The sequence below is a fragment of the Synchiropus splendidus genome, chromosome 4 (genome assembly GCF_027744825.2).
Source record: "Synchiropus splendidus isolate RoL2022-P1 chromosome 4, RoL_Sspl_1.0, whole genome shotgun sequence".
NCBI classification, from domain to species: domain Eukaryota; kingdom Metazoa; phylum Chordata; class Actinopteri; order Syngnathiformes; family Callionymidae; genus Synchiropus; species Synchiropus splendidus.
The window spans coordinates 3,864,973-3,890,149 of record NC_071337.1 but is presented as its reverse complement, the minus strand read 5'-3'; the positions used below and the strand labels follow the sequence as shown (position 1 = coordinate 3,890,149).

Here is a 25,177-nt window from a genome sequence, read left to right as displayed (position 1 = left end):
CTGCCTCTAACGTTCACATGCCTCTCATCTGGACTCAGGGGAGTCACAGCCATGGTAAATGAGAAGCTAAAGACCAATTGACCACAAAAAAAAATGGTGAAACGTATCATCTTCAGTGGACAGGAACCAATATATATACAGTGGTACCTTGGTTTTGGAACGTCACAGACTTCGAACAAAAACTTCTAGACTTTTTTGCTTCGGATTTCGAACAAAAATCCAGAACTCGAACGCCCCCGAAAAAAACCTAACGTGTGCGGACCGATCATCTGACCCACGACGTGCTCTGTTACTGTGTATAACGCAGCCTCTGTATGCAGACGTGTCCCGTTAGCTCCATTTACTGACTGTTTTTTCTTCATATTGAGGTGTAAAACCTTTCCTGTCTCCACACTGGACCGTGGTAGAGTGTCACAGGGGAGGTGCTGGAGCGCTCACTCCAGGGTTTGATGTCCTGTTGTGGGCTGGAGCTGGGACAGGGATGAGGCCAGTCTGGGACAGAGCGTGACTTGGTTTATGACTTTGTCACAGCCAAACTGCACAGAAGCGCACATTCAGAGCTGGACACGCACCGGGCACCTCTTCACTTCTGGAGAGACGTCACTCACTCGGCAACCCCTCCCACATGCAGCGGCCACACACATAGAGGAACAGCCACCTGCAGCAGACACTCGACATTCACTCCTACAAAAGACTATTATTGCTTTTTCCATTCATTGTAATGGGAAAAATCGATTCAGATTTCAAACAATTCGCTTCTCGAACGGCCGTCTGGAACGGATTGTGGTCGAGGACCCATGTACCACTGTACTTATTATGAGACTTTCTTTTAATTTCGTATCAAATCAGGCCTACATATCATTTTTTTTTTAGGATTGTTGTATCTTTTTTTGCTGAACAGTGGTGGTGACATTTTTACGGAAGAGGAAGTGTGAAGAAAAAAAAAGTCAGAATTCTGACTTTAATTCTGAGATTAATCTCTGACTGTTTCTTTCTTTGAAACAAACCTCATATTCTACATGTAGACCACATATTCGACTATACTCCGAACACTCTGAGCATGATGTGCCACTACTGCGAGTACGTCTTTAATACTAAGTCAAAGTCTCCAGCACAGCTTGATGTCACCATCCAAGTCTGGCCTCTCAGCCACCACTGTGTCAGTTGTCTTTGACTTCGTCTGCGCAAGAAAAGAAAGAAACCACACATATTTTAAATTTACTGAAATATTGCCGTGTCTGACAAAACATTATACATATTATATATTTTGTAAATAATAATGTTCTGGTGGTGTGATGGTGTTCACTACATGAGAAGAGCTCTTCATAGTTCGGTGTCAGCCAGTCGGCATTAAATCCAGAATTCTCACTTTAAAGTCTGACATTAAAATGAGAATTCTGACTTAAATCTCACCTTTTTTCCCTTCACTGGCCCTAATCCTCTCCTGTACATTTTGGTGAGCGAGGCAGAGAGCCGAGGGTAGTGACGAGGATGTGGCTGCAGTAGCAGCAACATCGACACCAGGTGGCGACACAGATCCCTTCATGAGGGTTTCTAGTTTCTGAGGCCCGATATCGGCGGTCGGCTCAGCTGCCTCTTAAATCACGCTGAATATGACAAATAAAGGTCTGACTCTCGACGGTTGATTGACACCTGCATCTATAAAACCGCTGTTTGAATTGCATCTTGTCGACAGCTGACGCTGAAGGTTTGAAGAGCACAGTTGTGTGGATGGAAGTGTTGAGTGTTCCACAGGAGCCACATGTCAAGGAGGAGATGAAGGGGGTTGAGGACGGAGCCCTGAGGCCCTGAAGCTGGCTCCTCTCCTGCCATGATGGTTCCGCCAGTAGAATCACTGCCAAGAACTTCACAATCTCTCAGCTCAGTCAACATCATTCCAGATAAATGGCCCCTTCAGTTTGGCTCCTGAACAGAAGTCACACCGGTCGTACCTGTTCCTGTACCCGAGGAAGGTGTGTGTGAAGCCATTTTCTGGAGACCAAACCTGAGCTTTTCTAAAGATTCATTATTCACTGGTCTGATTCAGTGAGGAAATGAAGGAGGAAGCAGGAGAAACTCCTGCATCTCTGCAAGCAGCAGGTTTCTGGTGCACTTCAGATCAGTTTTCTGTTCAATTTCAGTTGTGTTTAAAGCCACTTCAGGGGCCCCTGGGGGCCTCCGGGGTGACAGGTGAGAGACACCAGTCTGATGTGTGGCACGTTCATGCATTCATGCTCTCAGCAGAGAGCTTTTCACGACAGACGACAGTGAAAGGGGTTGAAAGCATGTGACCCCGGATGTTCTCCAGAATATTTCTTAACCCGGAAAAGCTCAGCAGAAGTAGCTGAGGCCAGAAGCTGTGGTTCTGGACCGGAGATTCTTCTGGGCCACACTGGCTCGTGATGGTTACGGTTATATAACTCATGAGAGGACGATGCTGGACTGGCAGTGGAGTTTGGGGCGTGTCGGGCGAGACACTGTGTGTGTGTCAGAGGTGTTGACTCGCACTGTTTACCTGCTAATAAAAGCTATTGAGAGTAAATGGCTGGGCATCTTCCACTGTCATTTGGCTGAGTCAGCAGAAATAACGTTATGTCACCGATATTTGTGGAGATGATGTTTCATTCAATTATGGCTGAAAGATGTTGGTGAGAATGATATTTACATGTCGAATTTTGCGTTATTGACATCATATAAAGTTGTATTTTCCTATTCATGAATGTTTGGATTTTTCCTTTTTACCTTTTTATCTTTTATCTCTCCATGTGTTGGGATTATATATATATATATATATATATATATATATATATATATATATGGAGAGATAAAAGATAAAAATATATAATAACACATATTCTATATAATAACACATGTTCTTCTTCTTCTTCTTCTTCTTCTTATTATTATTATTATATATTATTTTATGCCTTTAGTTTGTATTTTATTTCATTCTGATGATTGATTATTAATTTTATTTACGAGTCAAACAATTTACTAACTAACAATTTGCGGCAATATATATATTTATATATATATATATTTTTTTTCATTATGCTACGGAATAAGCAGAATGAAAATATAAATCCATTTATGGTTATTGATTTTTCTTGTTTTTTCTTCTTTTTTTATTAGTCAACAAATTTGGTTATCTTATAATAATTATAATAAGAACAATAATGATAATAATAACAAATTACTATATTATTATTACAATTGTTATATTATTATTATTATTTATCCATTTAAAGCTTCATGTTATTCAGAAAGCTGTACTTCTCATTTTATTTGTTTTATTTTGTTTGTTTGTTTATTATATTCCATCAAATATTAGTGAAAGTGTAAATGCTTAATAAAAATTAAATTAAAATTTCACTCTGTGAGACAAATTATACACAAGGGAATCCTGTTTTCCTTTCCATAAATTGCCTTAACTGCTGAAACCAAATAAAAAAATATGAAGTTTATTTTCATTCATTCATGAGTGAAAACTATACCTCACACACTGAGTGGTCGATCACTGATTTTGTCTGTGTGGAATTATAGGATGAACATGAAAAAGAGCTGGGAAAATAAAGTAAATAGAAATAGAAAGGACACGTTTCCATTAATGTTAAAATAGAAATGGCAAGATAAAATTTGAAAACAAGTGGACTTGAAAATTAAACACAGTCCTGTCAATAACACAAAACAAATTTGATTAAATTTTACGTTTAATTCCATTCATTACAGTGTAAAAAAGAGAGGGAAAAAAGTGCTGTGGTAACAGTTACACACATTTGAACAAACAAAGATAAAAACACAGCAGATTTTCTTCACACTCCTCACGAAACTTGAGGAGACTTTTTTTTCAGAACGATAAATGCTTTCGAAGAAATTTTCTTCTTTAAAAAAATAAGATATTTTACTTGAGCAAAAGGTCATACAAGGTCACATTGTCATACATTTTTGTCAAAAACCCTGACAATTCTGGTGTACAGCAGCAAAAACCACACACACAAACGTCCTCCAGGTGGCAAGTTCTCTTCATATAAGCGATTCCACTTGAGGCACTTGGTGTTAGAACTCTTCATTAAATAAAAAATATTGCACTTCAGGTAACTTTGGTTGCGACCACAGAGGGCGCTAGCGCAACTGCGTCAGATCATAACAACAAAAAAAAAAAAAACGTGTGACAAACGCAAACCTGAGACACGACAGAACAAGAGTTCGACTTCTTCCCTTCATGTTCCCTGAGTTTTTCTCCACGATGGCTAAAAACCATTTTTTTGCTGAGGCACGACGTGTTGACTTCATTCAAATCTATTCATAAATATCTATCGGGAAGTCATATAAATAACGAGCACTATGTACAGAGGATGAAACGGCAGATGAGTCCATGTGTCTATACGGGGGTGGCCTCCCTGGAGTCCTCCTCGAAGCTCATGCTGTCGCTCTCGTCGAAGCTGTCCTCGTCCACCTCCTCTTGCGTCTCCTGCTGCCAGGCGGCAGACGAAACCGGTTCCTCCTGGGCGGGGCACAAGTCACCGACCGCGTCAGTCTCGCGAACAATGTCACCACACCTGGCGCAGCTGCCGCACGACAACCTCGGATTCGCCGCGCTATTTTCATTCTCAATAGCTCTTTAAGTGGACACTTAAATTGCACCGTAATTAGGACACACCTGTGTAATGAGTGAGTAATTACTGCCTGTTTTTTTTTTGTCATAAATTTCTGCACAAAGATCTGAGATGTGGCGCGTCACTGCTGGACTGGTACAAGATCTGACTGTTCGAACTGCAAAGCTTCTGCGTCACGCGCCTCAATCGTAATTGGATGGAAACATTTTTATTCCATTTGAAGTTGTTGTTTTACACGGAATAAATATGTGTCTGCCTATGTATAACTTTAGATACAATCAGTTCTGCGTGTTGTTTCCTTTATTATCAAGAGCAAAGTAGACATTTATTTAATTTCATTAATTTATTTATTAATTTCTGGCAGGTGTAGTCGTTATTGTACTTTGATTTTTGTATCTATTTATGTGTTTATTTTTTGTTTTGTTTATAGATTGTATTCTTTCAATGTCGGTGTAATTGTAATTTTGTAAAAGTAATTTTTAATATTTTTGAGCGTGAGTCTGGAGCCCACCAAATGCATTTATTTATTTTCATTTTCAGAATACAGATGCATTTATTCATTATTATTATCATGGTTATTATTATTATTATGCATTTAATTGATATTTTATGTCAATGATTTATAATTACATGTATTTGTGAGTCAACTATTTGCTGAATTATTAATTTTTCCTTCCACAGAATAAGCAGTCATGAAGAAGAAATAAAAATGTAGTTATGGTTATTAATAATTTTTCTTTCTTTCTTTTTTTAATGAGTCAAACAAATGCAACTTTGAAAATGAAAATGCTTTTTAACCACACCTTGTTACCAAAGTTTCACTGGTGACGATTGTGAATAAATAACAGAATTTCTCTGGTCTTAAAATTGATCTTAGAATTGAGAAAAGAGCAGACAAAGCCAAACAGATTCAGTGAGAATGAGAAGGAGGCAGGAGGAAGGAGTCAAGATACTAGTGGTGAAAGCAGCTTGAAAATCTGGGGTCTAGAAATGAGTCTATCAGAGGGACATGTGGAGAAGTTTGGAGAAAGAGTGAGGGAGGAGACTGAGTTGGACCAGGAATGTTGCAGATGGAGGAGAGGAGGAAGACCATGGAGGCTCATGGTGTAAGACTAGACTAGACTAGAAAGGATCAGAAGAGATTTAGAAAACAGACACAGCTGTTCTTTGGAACTTCTAAATACTGATATATTGACGTACCTTCGTTTTTGGGACGTGTAAAATCTCCAGTTCAGCTTTGGGCTCTTTGGACTCCGTGTCCACGAACGCCACATAATGGATCAGTGTCATCAACCTGGAGACCGAGCAGATGCATTAGAGCTGAAAGAGCTTTGGGTCCAAACCATCCAACGTACCTGTGGTAAAACATTCCGAGGAACTGGATGATGACGGAGGAGGCGAAGCCCAAGATGAACATGAAGGAAATGGGCTCGATTTCGACGAACTCTCCCGTGTCTTCCAGCGTCATGTTGAATTTGGGGATGTTGATGGGGATGTCGATGAGCTGCAGGGTGAAGGTCGCTACCAGCCACAGCGCGTTCATGAGGAAGAAGACCATGGTGATCTGCGCGTCAAGACACGTTTGGATCAGAACACAGGTCCATGTTTGGTCTCATGTCTCACACACACTCGTGTCTACCTTGTTCCTCAAGTCCTTCAGGTCATTGGTCATCGCCTTCTGCTGCTCTTTGTCGACAGGCAGAGGCTTCAGATACTGCTCCTGCAGCTCCTTCCAGAAATTTACTTCATCCTGCATGAAGAATAGAAAACACATTTTAATTGTTTAATTACAACAATCATCAATGCAAAATGCAAAACCGATGATTACAGCGCGTGACAAACATATTTGTGGCTCATTTATGCAAACGCACCGACTCCAGAAATTCCTCCTGCAAGTGCATGTCGTCGGAGTAAGTCTGCAAGTCGGTGACCCAACCTGTGGAAGACAGCCATGTTGAGTGAAACACATTTCTATCTGTTGAAAAAAACAAAATGGGCAGAGGTCGCAGGGGCAGCAGAGAGGCCCAGACTATCCTCTCCCCTAGAGACCTCCTCCAGCCCTTCTAGGGGATTTAGGATATATAGTCCTGAGTCTGCCTCGGTACCTGCCACCACCACCTGCCCCAGGGAGGAGTGTAGGACACATCCTCAAAAGATGCCGACTCAGTGGATAGAAGCCTGTGGGTCACTACCCCATTTCTAAAAGCCATCGCTTCTGAACAAATTTGTTTGTTATGCTAACCTGGCATTCACCGGTAACCTCAGCTTCAATATGGCGACTCAAATCAGAATTGACATCGGAAAAGAGGAATGAAAGAAAGTGAGGACCTACAGTGGACAGGCTTTTCAAAAGGCGTGTCCTGCTGCCTGAAATGACAAAAAAAGAATGACTTAGTCAAGCGTTTATTCGAGATGAGAAGACAGGAAGTTTCATGATAAAATACCTGGGCTCCTCATTTGGACTGATATTTTCATCTTCCACGATGGTGTTCAGCGGCCCGGGGATGGGCTCTTGCATCAGGTTCTCTTGGTTCACGACGACCGGCTGCACAGGTTCCTTGGAGGACTTCTTGCAACATTTGAACCATGACAAGAACTTGGAGAACTTGCTCTTGGCTGCGAAAGTGAGAAATCCCATTAGCCGCCGTGTAGACGATTCCTAAGCATAAAGACGGATATATCAGTACTTTTCTCTGCGGATGTTTGCTTTGTCTCGTTCTCTGGCTTGGAGGCGCCCGGTGCAGGCTTGGTCTCCCTGGTTCCCCAGGACACGTTGTTCATGTTGCACATCGAGTAGATGGTCAGCAGCAGGTAGGCGCTTGGGATGCAGATGATGTAGAGGAAACCATAAAAGACCAAGTGGAATTCCTGCGGGTGCATGATGGCTGTGATGATGTAGATGAAAGCCATGGCCACCACAAAGATGCTGCTGGGAGTCAGGATGGTTTGGTCTCTGATCATGGAACCTGGAAGTAAGCGCACAGTGTTGGCCATTTAGTTTGTGTGGGTGAGATAAAAATCGGCTTCAATTTATGGCAGGTTGAGTTGCGGGTACAGCGAGCCGTTAGAGGCCCAGGTACCCCCTCATCCTCAGCTCTTCAGATGGAGCATCAAGGTCCCATGAACCCTCGGTAGTCCCTGACCAAAGGCAAGCATTGGAACATAGTTCTGCCTTTCGTAACCCCCGACGCGCTCACCAGTCTGTCGCTGGATCCCATGTTCCGTCTCTCTCCTGAATAAGATCCTGAGATACTTCAGCCATCTTGGGCTTGTACTCATACCCAGGCATCGAGAATACGTCAAAGCAGGATTGGTTCCATGGGCCACCAGCATGACCCTATACATTTCATAGTCATGGGCAAATTGTTTTCTTACGTGGGACAGTTTCCTTGCTGACGCATATAATATCTGGCATTGCCATCTTGGAATGTACCAGTGTCCGTCAAGGAAGAAACACATGCTTTGATGGAATAGCCCGGTGACTCACTTTCTCTCCTTGACTCTCGGCCTAACCCAATAGGATGAACGTGCCCATTTGCTAGTTTAAACCCTGGTAGCGACTTGTTCTTATACCTCATTTAACAAGGTGACTTACCGATAATGGAAATGCAGACCACCAACATCAGGAACGCGTAGATAACACTCATGATTGCAGCGATTAAAATCTGCGTGTCGGCCTTGAGCTTGAAGCAGAGAAACAAGTAGATGGCAGGAGGTATCACCGCCAGGACCAGGGCCCAGCTGGCATGGATGTCGAAAATAAACCCAAGACTTCCTGACCAGGAAAGAAAAAAAACCCAATAAACTCCAGTGTTCCGTGTATAAAAGAAGTGTGCTTCACTGAGCATAAAAAGAAATCATGAAAACTGTCACCTCCAATTAAAAGGCAAATAGTTGCAGGTGCCAATATGGCAGAGGTGAGGTTGAAGAGCTGGTAGAGCAGGAAGGGCTTGGACATGGACGGGTTTCGCTTTGAGACGATTGTGCTAGCCCCAAGGATGTCAACAACATTAGCCAGAGTCGATGGTCCCCAGCGCCGCCGCTGAAATGAAGCATTTCATTTGAGTTTCAGGCTCTTCATCGTCCTGTAAAACCTGACAGAAACAGAAACAATGCTTTTCCTGGACCAACATTTGTTGGCGGATTCCCTTCACCCGCCACTTTTAAGTGGGAGGACCATTTCACCCAGTTGAGTGACCACTGGTTGAGGCAGAGACTGGGGGATTAAAATGGTTGCTCTAGTTTAAAACATCTACCTGGTTGAAGAGCTCTTTGAAGTCCTCTGGGGCGTTGGTGTAGGCGTCAGACGCAGCATTGTACTCGACTCTCCAGCCCTGTTTCAGCAGCAGTGTACACAGCCACCGGTCCTCCCCTGAAACGTGACGCTCGTCACACACTGTGGATCCAAGACAGCTACATGTATTGAAGCTACTCCACTGGCACGTACCTTGATCATACTGGACATAGTGGCTGGCTTCCGTGGACTTAGTGGCATATCTCCTCATCACATTGTCATCCATCAGAGCCTCAGCTCGGAACAGGCTAAAGCAACCAGGGCTACAGAGAACACAGCCAAACACGTGCTCTGCTGTCTTCTGCAGCCAATGACTGACCGCATATTCAAACTTCTGGAACCATACAGCTGGACCTGCAGGGAACATGACTCTTTGATCAAAGCTCTTGAGAAAGGATGGATGGATGGAAGGATGGATGTGCTCACCTGATCCTGTGGGGTGAATCCTACCACACGCCGCTCCCACTCGTGGGTACATCTTCAGACGATCGATCAGAAGCACCACAGCAGCCGGCTGGAAGTCGGTGTCGCCATCTAAGGCCAGCAGGTAGGTGTTGTGCTTCTCTTTCTGGCAAAACACGGAGAGAAGTCCGATCAGATACGACAACTTACTGGATGAAGTGATGTTAAAGCAAGCGTCTCACCTTCGCCTCTGCAGTCAGCTCATGCTCGTTCTCGCCTCTGCTCAAACGCGTAAAGTATTTGTTCATCAATTTCCATCCGAAAAGATAATAGAGATACATGATCTGATGTGAAGAAGAAGCTGGATTAATAACCCAATGACAAGCCAGCAGGTGTGAGCTGCATTCCTACCTGTGACCACCTCTTCTTGTGTCTGATGAGATCTTTGTCCTTAAAATGAACCAAGATCTTGTTCCCGTGAGGCATCGTGATGACCAGACGCCCGCCGTACGGCGTCCTCACCAGCACCTGGTCTGGGATCTGCTGCTGCTTTCTGAAGAAGTCCGTGTCCATGTTGGTGAAGATGCTGAGAAGATGGATCAGAAGAGAGGTCACCTTCAAGGTTAGTGAAAGAACGACCCCGAACTCTACAACAAAAGTGTTGGATTCCTTCTGTCAAAAAAAGCCCATATTTGTGTTTCCGCCATCTTTCGTGTACTACAAGTCGTCCTATGAATTTGTCTTCACAGCATAGTCAGCAAAAATGCTGGTAGAAAAGTGCTCCCTGAACTGTGGTCATTCAAAAGAGCCCTTGTCCGTTTGCCATGAAGAGTCAGTGTCTCATGACCTCTCCCATCACATCTCACTGAAATCATTTCCTCACTTCAAATCATGAATCCTGGATGGTTAGGTTTAGGGTGAGAGGCTGGGGAAAGGGCGATGGCAATGAGAGGTTCCCTCAAGAACAGAGAGTCAAACCTCCTGTTCCTGTGTGTGTAGGTGTGTAAACGTGATTTTTACCGGTAAACTTCGATGAAGACCTTCACCAGATTCCTGGCATATTTGTTGAGAGCCCTCCCCTCGTGTCCCTCCATGTCGTGAAACGCGTCGTCAAAATAGATATGCGCCTCAAAAGTAAAGTCGTGGTACTTTTTTTCCTCCACAGGTCTGTATTTGTCCAACCTGAAAGACAAGGAAAAATTTTTGAGATGTTTGAGATCACTGTTTATCTTCCTCTTCTCCTCGTTCTTTCCTGTCAGGTAAACCTCCACCATCCTGCCTGTCCCATCAGTGAACCTCATTGGTTGTCCCATCTTTTTCCCTGGTGCCTTCATCGCTAACATTCTCCTACTCTGCCTCTCTCTGTTTGACTAAAGAATTGAGAGTCCCAGATCCCAAGCTTCACCTGAAGATGGAGATGATGATGTTCAACATTTCGGCGTAGGTTTCGTGCCACATGGTCGCGCAGAGATACAACATCACCGGTCCATCGTCCCGGTACCTGGAGAGCAAGCGCAGAGAGCATCAGCTGAGGTCCCCAAAAAGAGTCTCCCACAAGTCGTACTTTTTCAGACGATCTCTGGTCAGGATGTTGAAGCGAGTGTTGAGGAGCAGCGACTGTTCGATGAAGGCGCCGTCGTACAGCCTCCTGACGAAAAGGTCCTGGGTTCTCTGGATACGGTTGATGTTGAGGAACCACAGGTGGAGAGTTGCCAGGACCAGTCCCAGCCACCAGGACACTGCTGACCCTGGAGAGCACATTTGAAAGGAATCAGCTCCAGGAAGCAGTGAGATGTTTCAGTCAGGTCATCCAACACCTCAACCGAGATCTAGTCCGAGTCTGCATTATTGGAGCAGCAAAAATGAAACCAAATCTTTTTCTAATTCTGTCAATTACACCACTCGTGCGTGGTAATGGATGAAACTATGGAATGACTGAGGATAGGAAATATTTTCAGCGCTGCCTCTTCCTCAGTCAGAAGGCGTCAACACATATTTCAATAATTAACGCTGACTTATGAGCTGAATAACTAAGTGTTGTGCAAGCCAGACCCAGTGACTTGCCAAGTTTTTTGAGGGGGTTTAGGGGGACTCGACTGACAGAACCTCATGAAAAGACCCAGAAGCCCGACAACACTCATACATATCATGTAGATCAGGGAAGATTCGAAGCTTGTGAGACCTGAGGTTTGCCAGCAAGCAAGTGGTGACGGGTCAGAAGCCAGGACAGAGCAGAGAGAGAGAGGAGACCGAGCCAGAGGGCCAGGATGGCGCACCTGTCAGAACCCCGATGTCGAAGATCTTGGACATGTCCAGGAAACACAGCGTGTGTGTCACGTCATGAACCAGGTGAGGGAAGACACTTCCAGTCTGGGTGTCATTTCTGGAGTAGATGACGTCGTGGCAGTAACCGGTGAAGTTGATCTGAGTCCCGTTCAGGGTGGCTCTGTAGTCGTAGTAGTAGACGATGACCGGGATGACCAGCAGGGCCATGACGGACAGAGAGGCCAGGTACAGGGGCAGGACGAAGCATCGCCGCAGGACGTGCATCTTACAGGCCGCCAGGGAGAACCAGTGGCACAGCGCCGAGGAGATGAGCTGGACTCCGATAATGATAGCTATGATCCTGGTCTCCCGGCGAGCGATGGAGGTCACGGTGTCCCAGTCCAGTCCAGAGAGAGGGACGTAGGCCCCGAGCACAGCGGCGGTCACCGCAATTCGCAGCAGGCTGGAGAACATGTTGAGGACGTTCTCACAGCGGGACACGTCTTTGCAGATGTTCTTCAGGATGACAGAACGGCTGTTCTCGCTGATCAGCCTGAAGTAGTTCTCCCACCAGTTGAAGGAGACCAGGAAGCAAGCTCCAACGGCCAGGCCTATCCACGTCAGCATCTTGGTGTCGTTCGGGTCCTTGGTGATGTAGAGCACCAGGAAGAGGATGAAGCCCAGAAGGAGCAGGAGCACAGAGGTGATGGACGGCGCCAGGAAGCGGTTCCTCTCCTTGGCGGAGCACTGAGAGATGACCTGCAGGAGCGCGGACAGGATCCCGATCCCGTTCAGGATGGTCACGTTGGTCACGATGTCCAAGTGAGGCATGGCCACGATGGTGAGAATGGCAGCGCCCGCAGACACCACAAACTCAAAGAACAGAACCTGGAGAAGGAGCAAGATCAGGAGAGAATGAAGCCAGAAGTCCCATTTTTTTGGATCATTTTTCTGACTTACAAAGAAAAAAGTTGCAATGTTGGGGATCTTGGAGGTTTTGTAACACGCCTTCCAAATGCTTTTGAGAAAGAGAAGGACACTGGAGGTAATCAGAGCGCAGCCAATACACAGGAGGACGACGGGTTTGTCGTCAGCCGTGATGATCTTCGTCCCGTCGTTGGCCAGTGTGATGAGGAGCAGGAAAGACGTCTGCAGAAGAGAGTCATCGCGTGAGATGCATGTTTGAGATGACAGCAGCAAGACGCCATGAAAGGTTGTACATTGGAAGAGAAATACGGTCCTCAATAATGTTTCAACAAATTCAAACAATGAAAAGTAAAAAGTGTTGTCACATGAATGAAAGGGTCCATGGACAGGAAACACAATATCAAAATAAAACTTCTAATGTTCGTAGAAGGAAAGAAATGAAGTTTTAAAAAATCTTTTAAGGTATTTATACTTTGTGAAAAATAAATGCAATAATGCTATACATTTTAAAAGGGGAATTGTCAACTACACAAATCAGGAATAAAAGTTACTGAAATGTGACTTAACATGAATTTTTCAAAAACGATGATTCATACATCGGAAGCATGAAGGTAAAAATCCAAGCCTTACTTTGCTGCAGAGTGCCAGTCCAAACACCAGCAGCCCCACGACACACATCGAGATGGTTTTCAGAAGTTTGATTAGTTTCCATGGCGTCTGTTCGTCCTCGATGATCGGGACTTCTCGACACGTGTCCCACGGCCTCCTGAGGCGATGGACAAAGTTTTGAACACCCAGACCAGGAGGTGCCCGAAGACGCAGAGGAACAGGCGCACTGAAAGAGCTACTCCACGGAGAAAGGCTGAGTCACTTGCTCCTTGCTTTGTAGGCCATTTCAGTGTCTCTTACACAGTTTAGATAAAAGATTTTTTTTATTAAGGCAATGGATTTTGATCATGATCATGAATAAATAAGTGAAATCTGAATATAGCGGTGGGCATTAATGATAAACATCAAATAATCGGAATTAGAAAGTCTTTATTAAAAATAATAATGATGATAAATACACCAAAAAACTAGACCAATAATAAAATAAAATAAAATAAAATAAACATTTTATCCAACTATTAGTGAGATTTGTAAATATAATATTAAATTAATGAATATTTAACATTTTTAATGATAAACATCAAATAATCTGAATTAAAAAGTCTTTATTTAAAAAATAATACTGATAAATTACCCCAAAAACTAGACCAGAAATAAATAAAATAAAATAAAACAATACAAAGAAACATTATAAATTATAAATTTATAGACCCTTTAGAAAGAAAAAAAGGGTGAAATTAAATTACGATATTTCTTTTCTTTTCTTTTTTTTTTTTTTTATATTTTGTATTGGTCAATAGAATAGCTAGTGCATTATTTCTGATATTTCAAGATGAATTCAGCAGAAAAGTAACGCCATAGCATTTTAACCAAATGTGATATGATCTACTTAACTAATATTCCACTAAAAAAATGATCAGCGCAATATTCTATAAGGTCCTGCGCAGCAGCCTGTTGTCACCGACTCCAAGAGAGTTCAAGTTCAAAAACAAAGGCACAAATAGTTGAACTTACTTGGGTAATTCTTTGGACTCGTCCATGTCTGAGGTGCAAGTGCTCAAGTGTCATGCTGTTAAAAATGGTTGTATACAAATAGGTGCCTTGGGAGTGGCCCCAGGTGCACGGCTCCTCCCACTCCTGCAGGTGAGGCCACTGCCATTGGTTGACAACAAAACGCAAACCCCTGAATAAGATACCATCTCATGACTCAGTTTCACCTCATTTAGCAACATGAGACTGTGTTCCTATGTGCGTTTACTGCAATTATTTGATAGTAATTGAGCATCGTGTGCTGTTGTCATTTTGTTTTCTTCATATGAGATTGCTGTCATTCCACAGGACGCAGCTCAGGGAGGGAGCTGTGGCTCTCACATGTTTCCTCCTGCTGCTGCGACGCTGCTGCTGCTTCATGCCATGAACATGTTGGCTCTGGTCCGGGACTTTCACCCTGTAGACGACTTCGGTCGCTTCCTGCATGGTGCGGCCTCAGGTGACTCAGTGGCTGCCGGAGGCGCCAACAGGAGGACTGGCTAGATTTACAATCCAGCCCTGGCCCGGGACCAGCTCTATGTGGGACTGAATCATCCGTGTTTGGTACCCGATACTGGAGCGAAGAATGGAACTGTCTTGGTGGAGAGGCTTCCAGCCGGTGGGGTCCTCACCTCTGCTTTTTGCAGATGATGTTGTCCTGTTGAAACAATGAGGTCAGAGGAAGTCAAGTGGGTCAGGACTATAAATCTCGTATTGAACATGTTAGATGAGTGACATTAGGAGGAACAAAAACACACCCATGCTTTGAGCTAAGATCGACCATTGACCAAGGGAAACTCACTTAAGAGTCTTATTTCCTTGTTAACAGATATTAATATGTTTGCCATCCATGACTGTTGGAATTCTCATCCCACGCGTAACAGAGTTGGACACCCCTGATCCGGGTTCTTGACAATGGCGTGGCGGCCCCAAGCGGAGGATTTTCAGGTGGTGGAGGCCAGTGGAGGAGGCTCCGGGCCCCTCACCAGGAGGGTGTTGGAGGTGAGGTGCGATCGATCCACTGAGAGGTTATGTCACATTTGGAGGTGGCTTCTGGGGCGACTGTTTATGATTGACTATGGCGCGGGGTACTTAATATCTGGTCCCATGGTTGCTGAACATTCCTGCAGATGTTTCCTCCAGGCACGGCCAAGCCGCCCTGGTCTACCTTCCAACCCTGGCCGAACCATATCTGGCACCCATATTAAACCAGCTATCGCGCCGTGGTGGGGCCATAAAGTGCCGCAACAGTTACGAGAAGAAAGGAACCTTCCTTCAGAAAGGATCCTGTGGGTGAGCAAAACATGTCCCTGAGATGGCGTCTGTGTTGGGGGTTTGATCGGGTTTTAAAGACGGTGAGAACAAATGACTACGTAAATAAATCTTTTTATTGCATCAACAAATAAGGACAAAGATCGTAAGCACAATGCCACACTGTTCTGAAGGGGCCAAGAGGAAAGCCCGTCCTTGTTCTAGGCCCCAGAGGCTGAGCTGGACTGTGTGGTGTTCGTAGCGTTAAGTAACACCGGGAGGGACGTGGCCTTGTTCAAGTCACTAATTACACCATTGAGTAAAAATAATTCCCAGTCATTAAGTCAAATGACTTGCAGTCCTGAGGGGCCGGTTGCCATGTGGGTCAGAATGATGTTGGTTTGTCCACGCAACATGCCATGTAACATGACAGGAGTTGTTTTAAGGTCAAAATGACAGACATTGTTTTATCATGTTCCAGAAGAGGAGACAAACCAAAACAAAGAAAATATGGAGACGCCCAGCTGCATCAACAAGGCCTCAACATCAAGTCACCGGTGGAGCGGTCCAGAAGGAACGGTCCGTGTGGCAGCCGATATTGAAACTACGGCGGGGAGGATGACGTCCACTCCATCCGGGTCAGCTTTCGGCCACAGTCATCAGGGCGCGCTGAACTGTTGAGAGCATCTTCCTGTGTGAGTCTCTTAAAAGTCCCACATTGTCCTCCAGTATCCACGAGACAAGGACAAAACCCAAGCCTCCTGTACCTTCAGTCGTGGACCTGACTGAAAATAAGGCCATTGAATTTCTGTTCAAAAAGTGGCGGCACCACGGCTCCAAGGACAACCTCACTTGAGTCTTGACACCACAGAGAACGATGAAGTTGTGAGAGCTCCTCTTCACGACCTCCATCCTCCAGCGACAACCCCCTTGGTTTGGAACACAACAGTGGGACCAGCTTTTTCCTCTCAGCCATCAGAACTGCCCTTGTTGTTTGTGGTTTATTTATTTATTAGTTACTTATACTATTATTGTTTATATGAATTCATTTATTTTTATCTTATTTTTGGTTTATTTATTGATTTATTAGTTACCTATATTATTATTGTTTTTATTTGTATTTGTTTTGGTTTATTTATTTTATTTATATATTTATTTTTGTTCATTTTTTCCCCCCAATATTTTTATTCATATTCATACCATGTAAATGCCCATACACAATCAAGATCTCGGCTGTGTGAAAAAAACAAAACTATGATTTATATAAACTATTAACAAAAAAACCCAGAGTGGAGAAGTAGAAAAATAAAAGAAAATGCAGAATTAAAATAAAATGAAAAACAGTAAATAACAATTGTTTTGTCGTCTTGTATCTATAGCTGCATATAACAAGCATCAAGTTGCAAAGGGCCAGAGGATCTCTTCACATCAGGCCATATTAGTCCGGATTTCTATGTTTGAGGTATTCAAGAAATGAACCCCAGACCCTCTTGAAAACACTTTCCTTTCCTTTGATCCAAAAAGACATCTTTTCCATGGCAACACAGGAGCTCAGTTCAGTTTACGCATTTCCACTTCAGTGCGATCGTGCGCTTTGCTTCCGAAAAACAAAGATCCATACATATCCGTCTGCATTTGGTATCGTTGTTTCCTGCAGGATAAAGACCCAATAAAATCATTCTAGCATCATAGGACCTCTTCCATCTTACATTTGACATCAAACCAGAACTTATTAATGTTGGCACATTGGCAGACACAATGAGAAAAAATCCCCTTATGTTGACCACATTTATGTTGTTGCATTATTGCCTGACGTTCCAAAACACTCTCCTAGTTGGTGGGATCCTCATTGGGCTGGTCTCCTTCTCCGTTGCGAGGCACCTCTTCTCCCAGGGCTGTTGTGGAACAGCACTTCTTCATGCCGCCGTAGCTATTTGAGAGACTGTTGCCTTCCTATTATCTCCAACCAGTCTGCCTGCTTTCCTTTGACCTTTGCAAGCCACAAGGTCGTACACACAACTGCTGTTTTTCTCTTCCTTTCTGGGACATATTCTCTCTGTGAAAAGCCCAGTAGAAGCCTCTAGCATCGGCAACCTCACCGTGTTCAAGGTCACAGCCTTGAACATCAGCAAATCGCCGTCGCCTTGTAAAAAACAAAGATGGAGCAGCTGCTCCTAGTCTGCATTCGACGCTGAGTTTAAAGGAAAGTTCTGGTGAGGAGGATGTGATTTACTGCTCAAAACCCCTGAGAGTATTTTCTGAAGGAACCAGGAAGATGATTAGTATCGGTGCCCCGTCGACATTGTCTGCCACGATCACCTTTGCAACTTTGTTGTTTCACTTTCAAAGGTCAAGGAGTTGTGACTCCTGCTGTGATGTAATGGCCGGAATATGAATCAGTTTCATTCTGGCTGTAATGTGACCTCACAAGCGAAACATCTCAGACTCAGATCCAACAGAAATAAAGTTCAGAAACAAAGATAGAGGCTGAAGTTAGGGCCCTTCTCAGAGTGAGCTGCAGTGTTGGCACGGTGAACATACAGTGGAGACCATGGTCAGCAGTGAGCGTTTGAGAGGCCACAAAAGATCATGGGATGGATGAGTGTAGAAACACCTCCACAACTGCTCCCACAGACTTGGGGGAGCCATGTTCTCTCCATGCTCCTGAGAGAGGAGGAGGTGTAGTTTGTGACTGTGAGGACGAGGGACATGGGCTCCTCTCTCCTGAAGATGCTTCTTCCAGCTGCTGCAGGTTCCACCCAGCTCCTCCTCCTGTGACCGGAGAGGAGCTTCACCAACCTCTGCTCCTGGATCTGAACTCCGACGCCAACATCCTCCTCTGGAGCTGCTGTGAAGACATGATTCTTCCATGTATTGAAACCAACAAACTCCTTCTGAAGTTTTTTGCAGATATTTTACAACTTTATCTCAGAATAACACACAACCCTTTTAAAAAGTCATTTGGATGCAAAGTTCCGTATGTGGGATTCGATTACAGAAGAAACAGAACACACTCACACTGTAATGTTGATGATTTGTTATTGAATTTCGATCGCTCAACGACTAATCGACAGTTAAATGAATAAGAAAAGCAGAATAATTTATAACAATTGATTTGGAATGTGGCTCACGCGGCCTGCCAAGCCTCTGCTAATTTCTTGTCCTGTACCTGCAAATCGTTTTGACTGTCTCTGAGCCGGAGCTGCCGCCGCGCTGTGGGAGTCACACTTCGACCTGAAACTGCCACAAAGCAAATGGTTCGAAGCGGAGCTCTTTTGAAAAGCGGGCCTCGCTGGGATGTTTGTCATTGTCTTGTGACATTTACAGCTTGAGAAAGGAGTGTGCCGCAGATTTACGGCGTTTCTCCATCATTGGGATCCGTCTGCACGAGCAGGTGCTGAGTTAAAGTCAGGCCTGGAGCGAGCCGCCACTCTTTTGCATGTTAGGGTTCCGTAAAAAGTTATGACTTCATTGTACAGTCAAATATGTTTTTCTGGGCAGATTTCAGTCAAGCCAACATCATAAATAGTCCATTTATTACGTCGGTTATATAGGAGGGAGGAGAACCTGGGGCAGACCCAGAAAGAAGGGGACCCCCTGGTTCTGTGCTCCAGCTTGACCCTGTAAGTTCAGGCTGGGCTGAGTCTGTTTTTCAGCTCATGAAATCGACTTCACAATAACGCGCCAAGCTGGCGGGTCCTCAGCGTAACAGTATTGTGACAAACCAAATAGAAATCCAAATTGAATCTGAATCAATGGCAAGACGACTGGCAACTTTGTGACTTCTTCACGAACGTTTCAATGTAATTTTGGTTAAAAAAAAAAGTAAACTATTTGTGAACTTGCTTATTCACGGTTAATACAGAGGAATTACACCCCACTGAAAAATTCAGCAGAACTTTTCAGGTTTTGTATGAAGTGTAACACGTGTTTTCAGTTGAAGAAGGTTTCTGCACCGATGGTTTGGGGATTTTTAAATGACTTCAAACGTCAATTCAAGCGGCATTTACGGTAACTGTTGCGTATGATAATGGCTTAAAAGGCTTTGAATCTGTCTGTGATTCCGTCCACCTGTGCACTAACTGTTTTGAAACAGGCTTCTTATCAGTATCATCGCGGCATGTCAGCTCACATGACAGGTGTTGCCTCCAGTGCTGGAATTTCATTAGCTAGGTTGAAAACAAGTGAAACCATGAAGGTGGTGACAGGTTTGTATTCCTTGTTTATTATTCTCTTCTCTAAAGCTTGAGAATGGTTCATCAGATTTGATGCTGCATTCTGCTCAGTGGTTCCTGGTTAGAAGCCATTTTTTTCCCCGCGGTTTGTCAGCTACCAACCGGTCTGGCCCAGTCCACCAGAGCACGGTCGGATCTGGCACTGGCAGGAGCGGGGTTACACAGCCCACCCTTACCCCCATGGCGATATATATGCTGATGCTGGGAAAGTGGACTTTTGCGACCAATACTGGATGGTAACACATGGTTCTTTCAGTGGGGTGAATAACCTTCCCATGAAGCGATATGTGGCTCCTCCTTACTGACGGTGCTGTCAGAAGGTCACAGTGATTCAAATGCACACCCCGCTGTAAGGTGTAGAACGAAAGCAGCGCCATCCCATGGCTGCCCACGGCGAGGAAGGCGGAACATGTGCTTCAATTGAAAGCCTAATGCGTCAACATGCGACGCTGAAGGCTGCCTGCGGCGTCACTATAGGACGCAAAAGTCCACTCAGCAACAGTTCACGCCATGGGAGCGGGGACGTTCTGGCTGCTTGGAACCCCTCTTGTTAACACGTATTAGGGGTACATATTTTGTCCGTCTGTCTGTCCATTTCGACACAGAACAACTCGCACTTCAACAAATCTTAGAGTTTGGTAGGAATTGGGCTTTTACTGAGACTCAATGGTGAGTACTGCTGCCTCTCAGCAAGAAGGTTCAGGGTTTCAACCCAGCTCTGGACTTTCTGCATGTTCTCTCCATGTATGCATGGAGACAAATTGTGTTGCTGCTGGTAATTTCACGTTGCTTTGAGGCATTTGTACAGCACATTTGTGTACGGTGCAGTTGGAATATTTTTCATTTTGCCTTGGGCCCCAATAGTTCTTTCATCTGGAGGTTGTTCGATTCACTGAATTATACCTTGTGTTTTAATGCAGACACGTGAAAAGGCAGAAGTGAGGCGCTGCCTCACCATCTTTCTAGTGTTCTTACTGTTTACTGTTTCTGCACTGGTCATGTTTACAGAGTTCAGTGCCACAGTAAGTGAAACTACTCATCCAATTGGGGGGAAGATTTATCATCTATTATTTGTTAGGCATTTTAGAAACGTTTCAGCTTGAAAATGCACAGCAAAAATCATCATGTGTCACAGTAAAACTGGCCGTCGTTCCCATCGCAGTTGGGTCAACAGCCTTAACTGAGTGTGTTTTGTAACTAGCTGCTGCGAGTCTCATACGTTTCGGTAATTCCCGATTTACTTTCCGAATGGTACTTCCTGGATTTGTTTGATTTAACTGATGCTGGATAAAAAAATTAACTGATGCCGTCACGCGACAGGAAAGTTTAACTCCGTCTTAAGTCAAAGTCTTTTAAGACTGGCTTTTACTTTGACTCATTTTTGTCGACATTATTCCCCGAGTCATTGCAGTCAAATCTGCCCCACGAAACCTTGGGTCCCAGAAGCTTATTGGTCCATGGCGTGTTTTATAACTGTTACGAATGTTATGAAATGTGAAGGTATGACTGGAAGCAGCTTCTTATCAGCACCATCATCCAGGCGTGTCGACTCAGATTAGAGCTGCCGTAAGTGGTGGAATTTCATTAACGTGGGTTCCGTCTTGTGATTCCGCCACAGGCCATGAAGCGTGGCACCAGTGAGGCGGACACTATTTTCGTAGCCTGACCAAAACAACCTGTTTTCACCAGCGCCAGCATGATGCCCTTTGGTCTTGATAAGACTCTATCTGCCTGCACCTTCGATCCAAAAGGCAGATAAGGCAGCTCCAGGAACCCACGTGGTTTTTCTCGTGGCACCACTCATCCTCCGCAGCCGTCCATCTGACGCAGCATCAGCTTGTGGTTGCGCTGCCTGCTCCCAAACTGTGTTACAAGCTGCTTATCATGAGTCTTGCCTTTATTTACGGCGGGACGTTCCTAAATATCTATCGAAGTCCATTGATTTGAAAAGGTTGATCTAGTCTGTCTCTACTATGCCAACCAATCCGTGCGAGTACTGCGAGGCGCTGTCATTTTTTTGTGACTTTCCCGCCAATTCCACCAATCACTGCAGTCTCCTGTCATCCCCCCCTCTACGCGGCATGTGCGGCATCATATTCCCTCCCTCCTTGTTGAGATGAAGCCACGTGCTCACGTGCCCACAAATATGGCCGCCAAGGGTCGCGATTCCGACGTAGACTATTCTGAATCCATATCATAAATGTTCAAATTCCCATGACTGAAATGTAGAATAGACAGAAGCAAAAAAGCGGAACTCATTTTTGCTCTGAGGATGTTGAAAGGGAAGGTACAGAGAAGGACGTTGTGGATCTGGGGATAGTTGCTGAGTTCCGTGAGAGGAAGAGTGGTGCTGTATGAGGAGGTCGGGGACATTAGAGAAGTATGCGAGGGTGGTGCTGGTCAGGTAGCAGGACAGTGAAGAAGTGGTCAGGTGTGCTGTAGGAGTGATGGAGAGCTTTAAGCTCTCTGCCCATTTTAGTTTGCTATTGATTATAAATCACCATGGAAGATATATTCAAGTTTTTATATCACCTTATTTAAACTAAAGCTCTTTCAATGTCTTGAAAATATTTGGATAAGAAACCCTGGCCATTGTGCAGTGAAAAACCCTGAACAAAAGCAAACAGATGCTTTTGTTTGCTTTGGTTCAGGGATGATTCCTCTCCTCCGTGTTTGTTGTTGTTGTTCTCATCCTAGCTGCCACGTGTCTGGTGCATCAGTGGGAGCAGTGGAGCAGGAACTCATGCACTCATCCGCACACATGGCGAGTCCCGGACCGCTGCGCTGCGCTCCCGACAGCCACCAGACCCTTTACTGCCCGGCATTTAACATGTTTGTGTGGAGTTGCGACGCCAGACTTGGATGGCTTGGACACGTAGAGGTGGGAGACAGGGAGATGGAACTCACAGGCACAAGAGGGAGAAGACGACAACCAGTTAGGCTGGTGGATGAGAGGCAGGAGGACCTGAGGAGGTCGAGGGTCACCAGAGAGGACCATCCAGGTAGGTGGAGGAGGCCGACTTGCTGAGGCAGCCCCTGACTGGACTCCTTCCCTCTGTCTCTTATCAAGTCTGTTGGATCCAGACTGGACTGGTGTTGCTCTTGTGTGGGGTGGGTTTGTTACGCACGCGACGTTCTGAGTGATGCTGCAGTGATGTCACACGAAATGAATGAGTGATATCCCTAAATTAAAAAGCCATTTGCAATGTTTTTTTTTAAACATGGATTTGTCAGAGGCTCACACCCTGCCGTGAATCATCCCGCAGCTCTTTCATAGCTCTGGATTGCAGACGAACAGGTAAGCAATCGCTGGAACGCACATTAAGCTGTGTGAAAGCAAATGGTTTGACGTCGGCTCCTATTGGACTGCAGTGGTCCTCTGAAGCTGGAAACTCCGTGGAGACCTCCGGCTCTGTCGGAGACAGCGCTGGTCTGAATCGTTCTTCTACAGTGCGACTGGACTGGAGAGGAGGAGGACGCGGATCGGTGCCGCCGGGCGATTAAACCAGGGCACAGCTGCCTATTAGTGAGCAATGCGAAGGATGCGCAGAAGAAAGCCACTGCGTCTGGAGCAGCGGCAGCGAGTGTGCGCCTCAATGATTTACATTATCACTGAGTGAGTGACAGCTGAATGGCTACCAGCCCTCCTAGTCAGTGTTGTTCTCAAGAAAGAACAACACTTTGCTCATTTCCCACTCGCTCTCACAGGAACAGGAAACTGAGTTTCTTAGATATTTCATAGATGATTCATAACAGAGTACAATGAGTCTAATGAGTTTATTATTCGTTTATAATCATCTCTCTGCTAACAAAGGAACCAGAAACTGGGTCTACCGTAGCACCTGCTGCACTGCATGCGCTCTGCTGAGAAGGGCCACCTCTTCAGGACCTGTATGTCTCCAGGACCCAGAGACCGTCAGACTCTTGAATTCTTGATCAGCCTTTGTTATTTTATTTTATTTTATTTTTGCATGTTATTCCAAAGCTGCGGAATTTGACTTGAGCTCTGTTATCGTCTCTGAGTTTCCGAACATTAACAAGGGTGTCTAATGATACAGTGTGGACAAATGTAGGGCAACAGTGCGAGGTGCTAACCACAATACAGGTGGAAGTGAGCTGCTTGCACTGCAAATGATGTGGTTATCTAAGAGACTTAGATTTAGTGTTCATAATTTCTCTTATTTTAAGGATGGATTTCTTATTTCTGGTTTTTGACTTTGCACAAAAATCTTGTCTCAAGCATGACATCATCTATTTTGGTCTAGAATAGACAGGGAATCCTAACTGGTGACTGGTGAAATATGATATTTTACATCGCTGCCTGAGTCTTATCAAAACATATCACTGTAAAAACTCGTTTCACTTGTTCCACCAAGTGTTTATTACTGTTCTTGGTTCAAGCAGGTTGAGATGCTGCCACATCACAACTCATCAGTCATGTATTTCACCATCTTCCAACTTCAACTGCTTCAATTTCGCACACTGTAGTGATCCAGGCTGCCTCTGGAGCAAAGGGTTATGGGAGTGTTGAGGGGTAAATACGGAGAGTAGTTGTGTGATGATGTGAATTGTCTTTGAAGAGTGTTCATTTTCCCCTTCCTTACCAACACACGTGAGTTAGTAGGGTGTGTGGGGAGGGGACCTGTGTTCTGTTACACTTTTCAAAATGTTTGGAAGTTTCAGTGTTTTATCTTGTTATTTTGATGTGCTTTTTTTGAAGCGTTTTTTTTTTAATTTTTTTATACTTTTACGATGAGGAAACTTGCTTCAGATTTACTTTATTTTACCTAAACAAACCAGACATGTTAAAATCTTAAATTTTCAGTCCACCATTTTGCATTGTGCCGCGAGCTTTTCTAATGTTTATTCATCTAAATAGGTCATTTATGTGAGTTTGCTAGTGACTTAAAATTGACTCAAACAGGCTTCTGACTTACTTGTAAGTCACTTACAACCTTCTTTGCTTTAAAGGACATCAAGTCTGTTCATTTACCACTGAAAACGTGCATTTACTGCAGTAGCAGAACCCCCCCAGTTTGAAAACCACCGCTATACGGTATCATCCAAGAATAGTTGGACAAAATAAAACCGTGACAATGGAAAGATTGAGGAGAGAGGCACGTATCAACTGGTCTAAGAGGAGAGACAAGAATGTTCCTCTGAACACGGAACACACTTGTTGTTTACGGAGGAAGGGACTAAGGCTCTTGACCTGAGGAGAGAGATATTTTCGTAGAAAGGGAGATTTTGTGAGACATTCTGTTCAGTTGAAGGTTGGTGGAGAGGTAGAGCCGGGTGTCATCCGCGGGGCTGCGGATATTTATGTTGAATTTGCGCAAGACATTCCCCAGAGGGAGGAGGCCCAGGACAGAGCCTTGGGTGCACCGGTGGTGAGTGAGGGGGGGGCACTCATCGTATATCAAGTTGGTTGTGTCCAGCCAGAGCGGTAAATGTGAAAGAACCATGATCTAACATGATCCTGGTCCAGTCATCGACGGTGACGTCTCCATCCCTCGAGTCGCGTGTCGAACCTGCCTCTTCCCCTCTTC

At 44.6% G+C, this 25,177-nt stretch overlaps 1 protein-coding gene across 1 annotated transcript; it reads right to left on the bottom strand.

The window, feature by feature from the left end:
• Positions 1 to 3,763: 3,763 nt before the first annotated feature.
• On the bottom strand, positions 3,764 to 14,161 carry LOC128757854 (chitin synthase chs-2-like). Its single transcript, XM_053863437.1, has 22 exons — positions 14,128 to 14,161; positions 13,135 to 13,270; positions 12,538 to 12,726; positions 11,589 to 12,465; positions 10,877 to 11,060; positions 10,718 to 10,813; positions 10,333 to 10,494; positions 9,724 to 9,898; positions 9,555 to 9,656; positions 9,337 to 9,478; positions 9,064 to 9,264; positions 8,873 to 8,988; positions 8,490 to 8,658; positions 8,212 to 8,391; positions 7,304 to 7,582; positions 7,061 to 7,232; positions 6,949 to 6,983; positions 6,488 to 6,552; positions 6,256 to 6,366; positions 5,972 to 6,180; positions 5,817 to 5,910; positions 3,764 to 4,504 (listed from the first exon to the last, which is right to left on the bottom strand). The coding sequence occupies exons 1-22, from the start codon at positions 14,151 to 14,153 to the stop codon at positions 4,382 to 4,384; spliced, it is 3,843 nt and encodes a 1,280-aa protein (XP_053719412.1). The 5' UTR covers positions 14,154 to 14,161; the 3' UTR covers positions 3,764 to 4,381.
• Between the last annotated feature and the right edge of the window lie 11,016 nt (positions 14,162 to 25,177).

What these genes read in the sequence shown, in the direction of transcription:
- LOC128757854 (XM_053863437.1), bottom strand. Translation starts at nt 14,153, where the DNA reads ATGGACGAGTCCAAAGAATTACCCAA. An exon ending in CGACATCGGGGTTCTGACAG is followed by an intron (nt 11,061 to 11,588) that starts GTGCGCCATCCT and finishes TGTGCTCTCCAG; the next exon opens with GGTCAGCAGTGTCCTGGTGG. An exon ending in TTTTGAAAAGCCTGTCCACT is followed by an intron (nt 6,553 to 6,948) that starts GTAGGTCCTCAC and finishes TGTCTTCCACAG; the next exon opens with GTTGGGTCACCGACTTGCAG.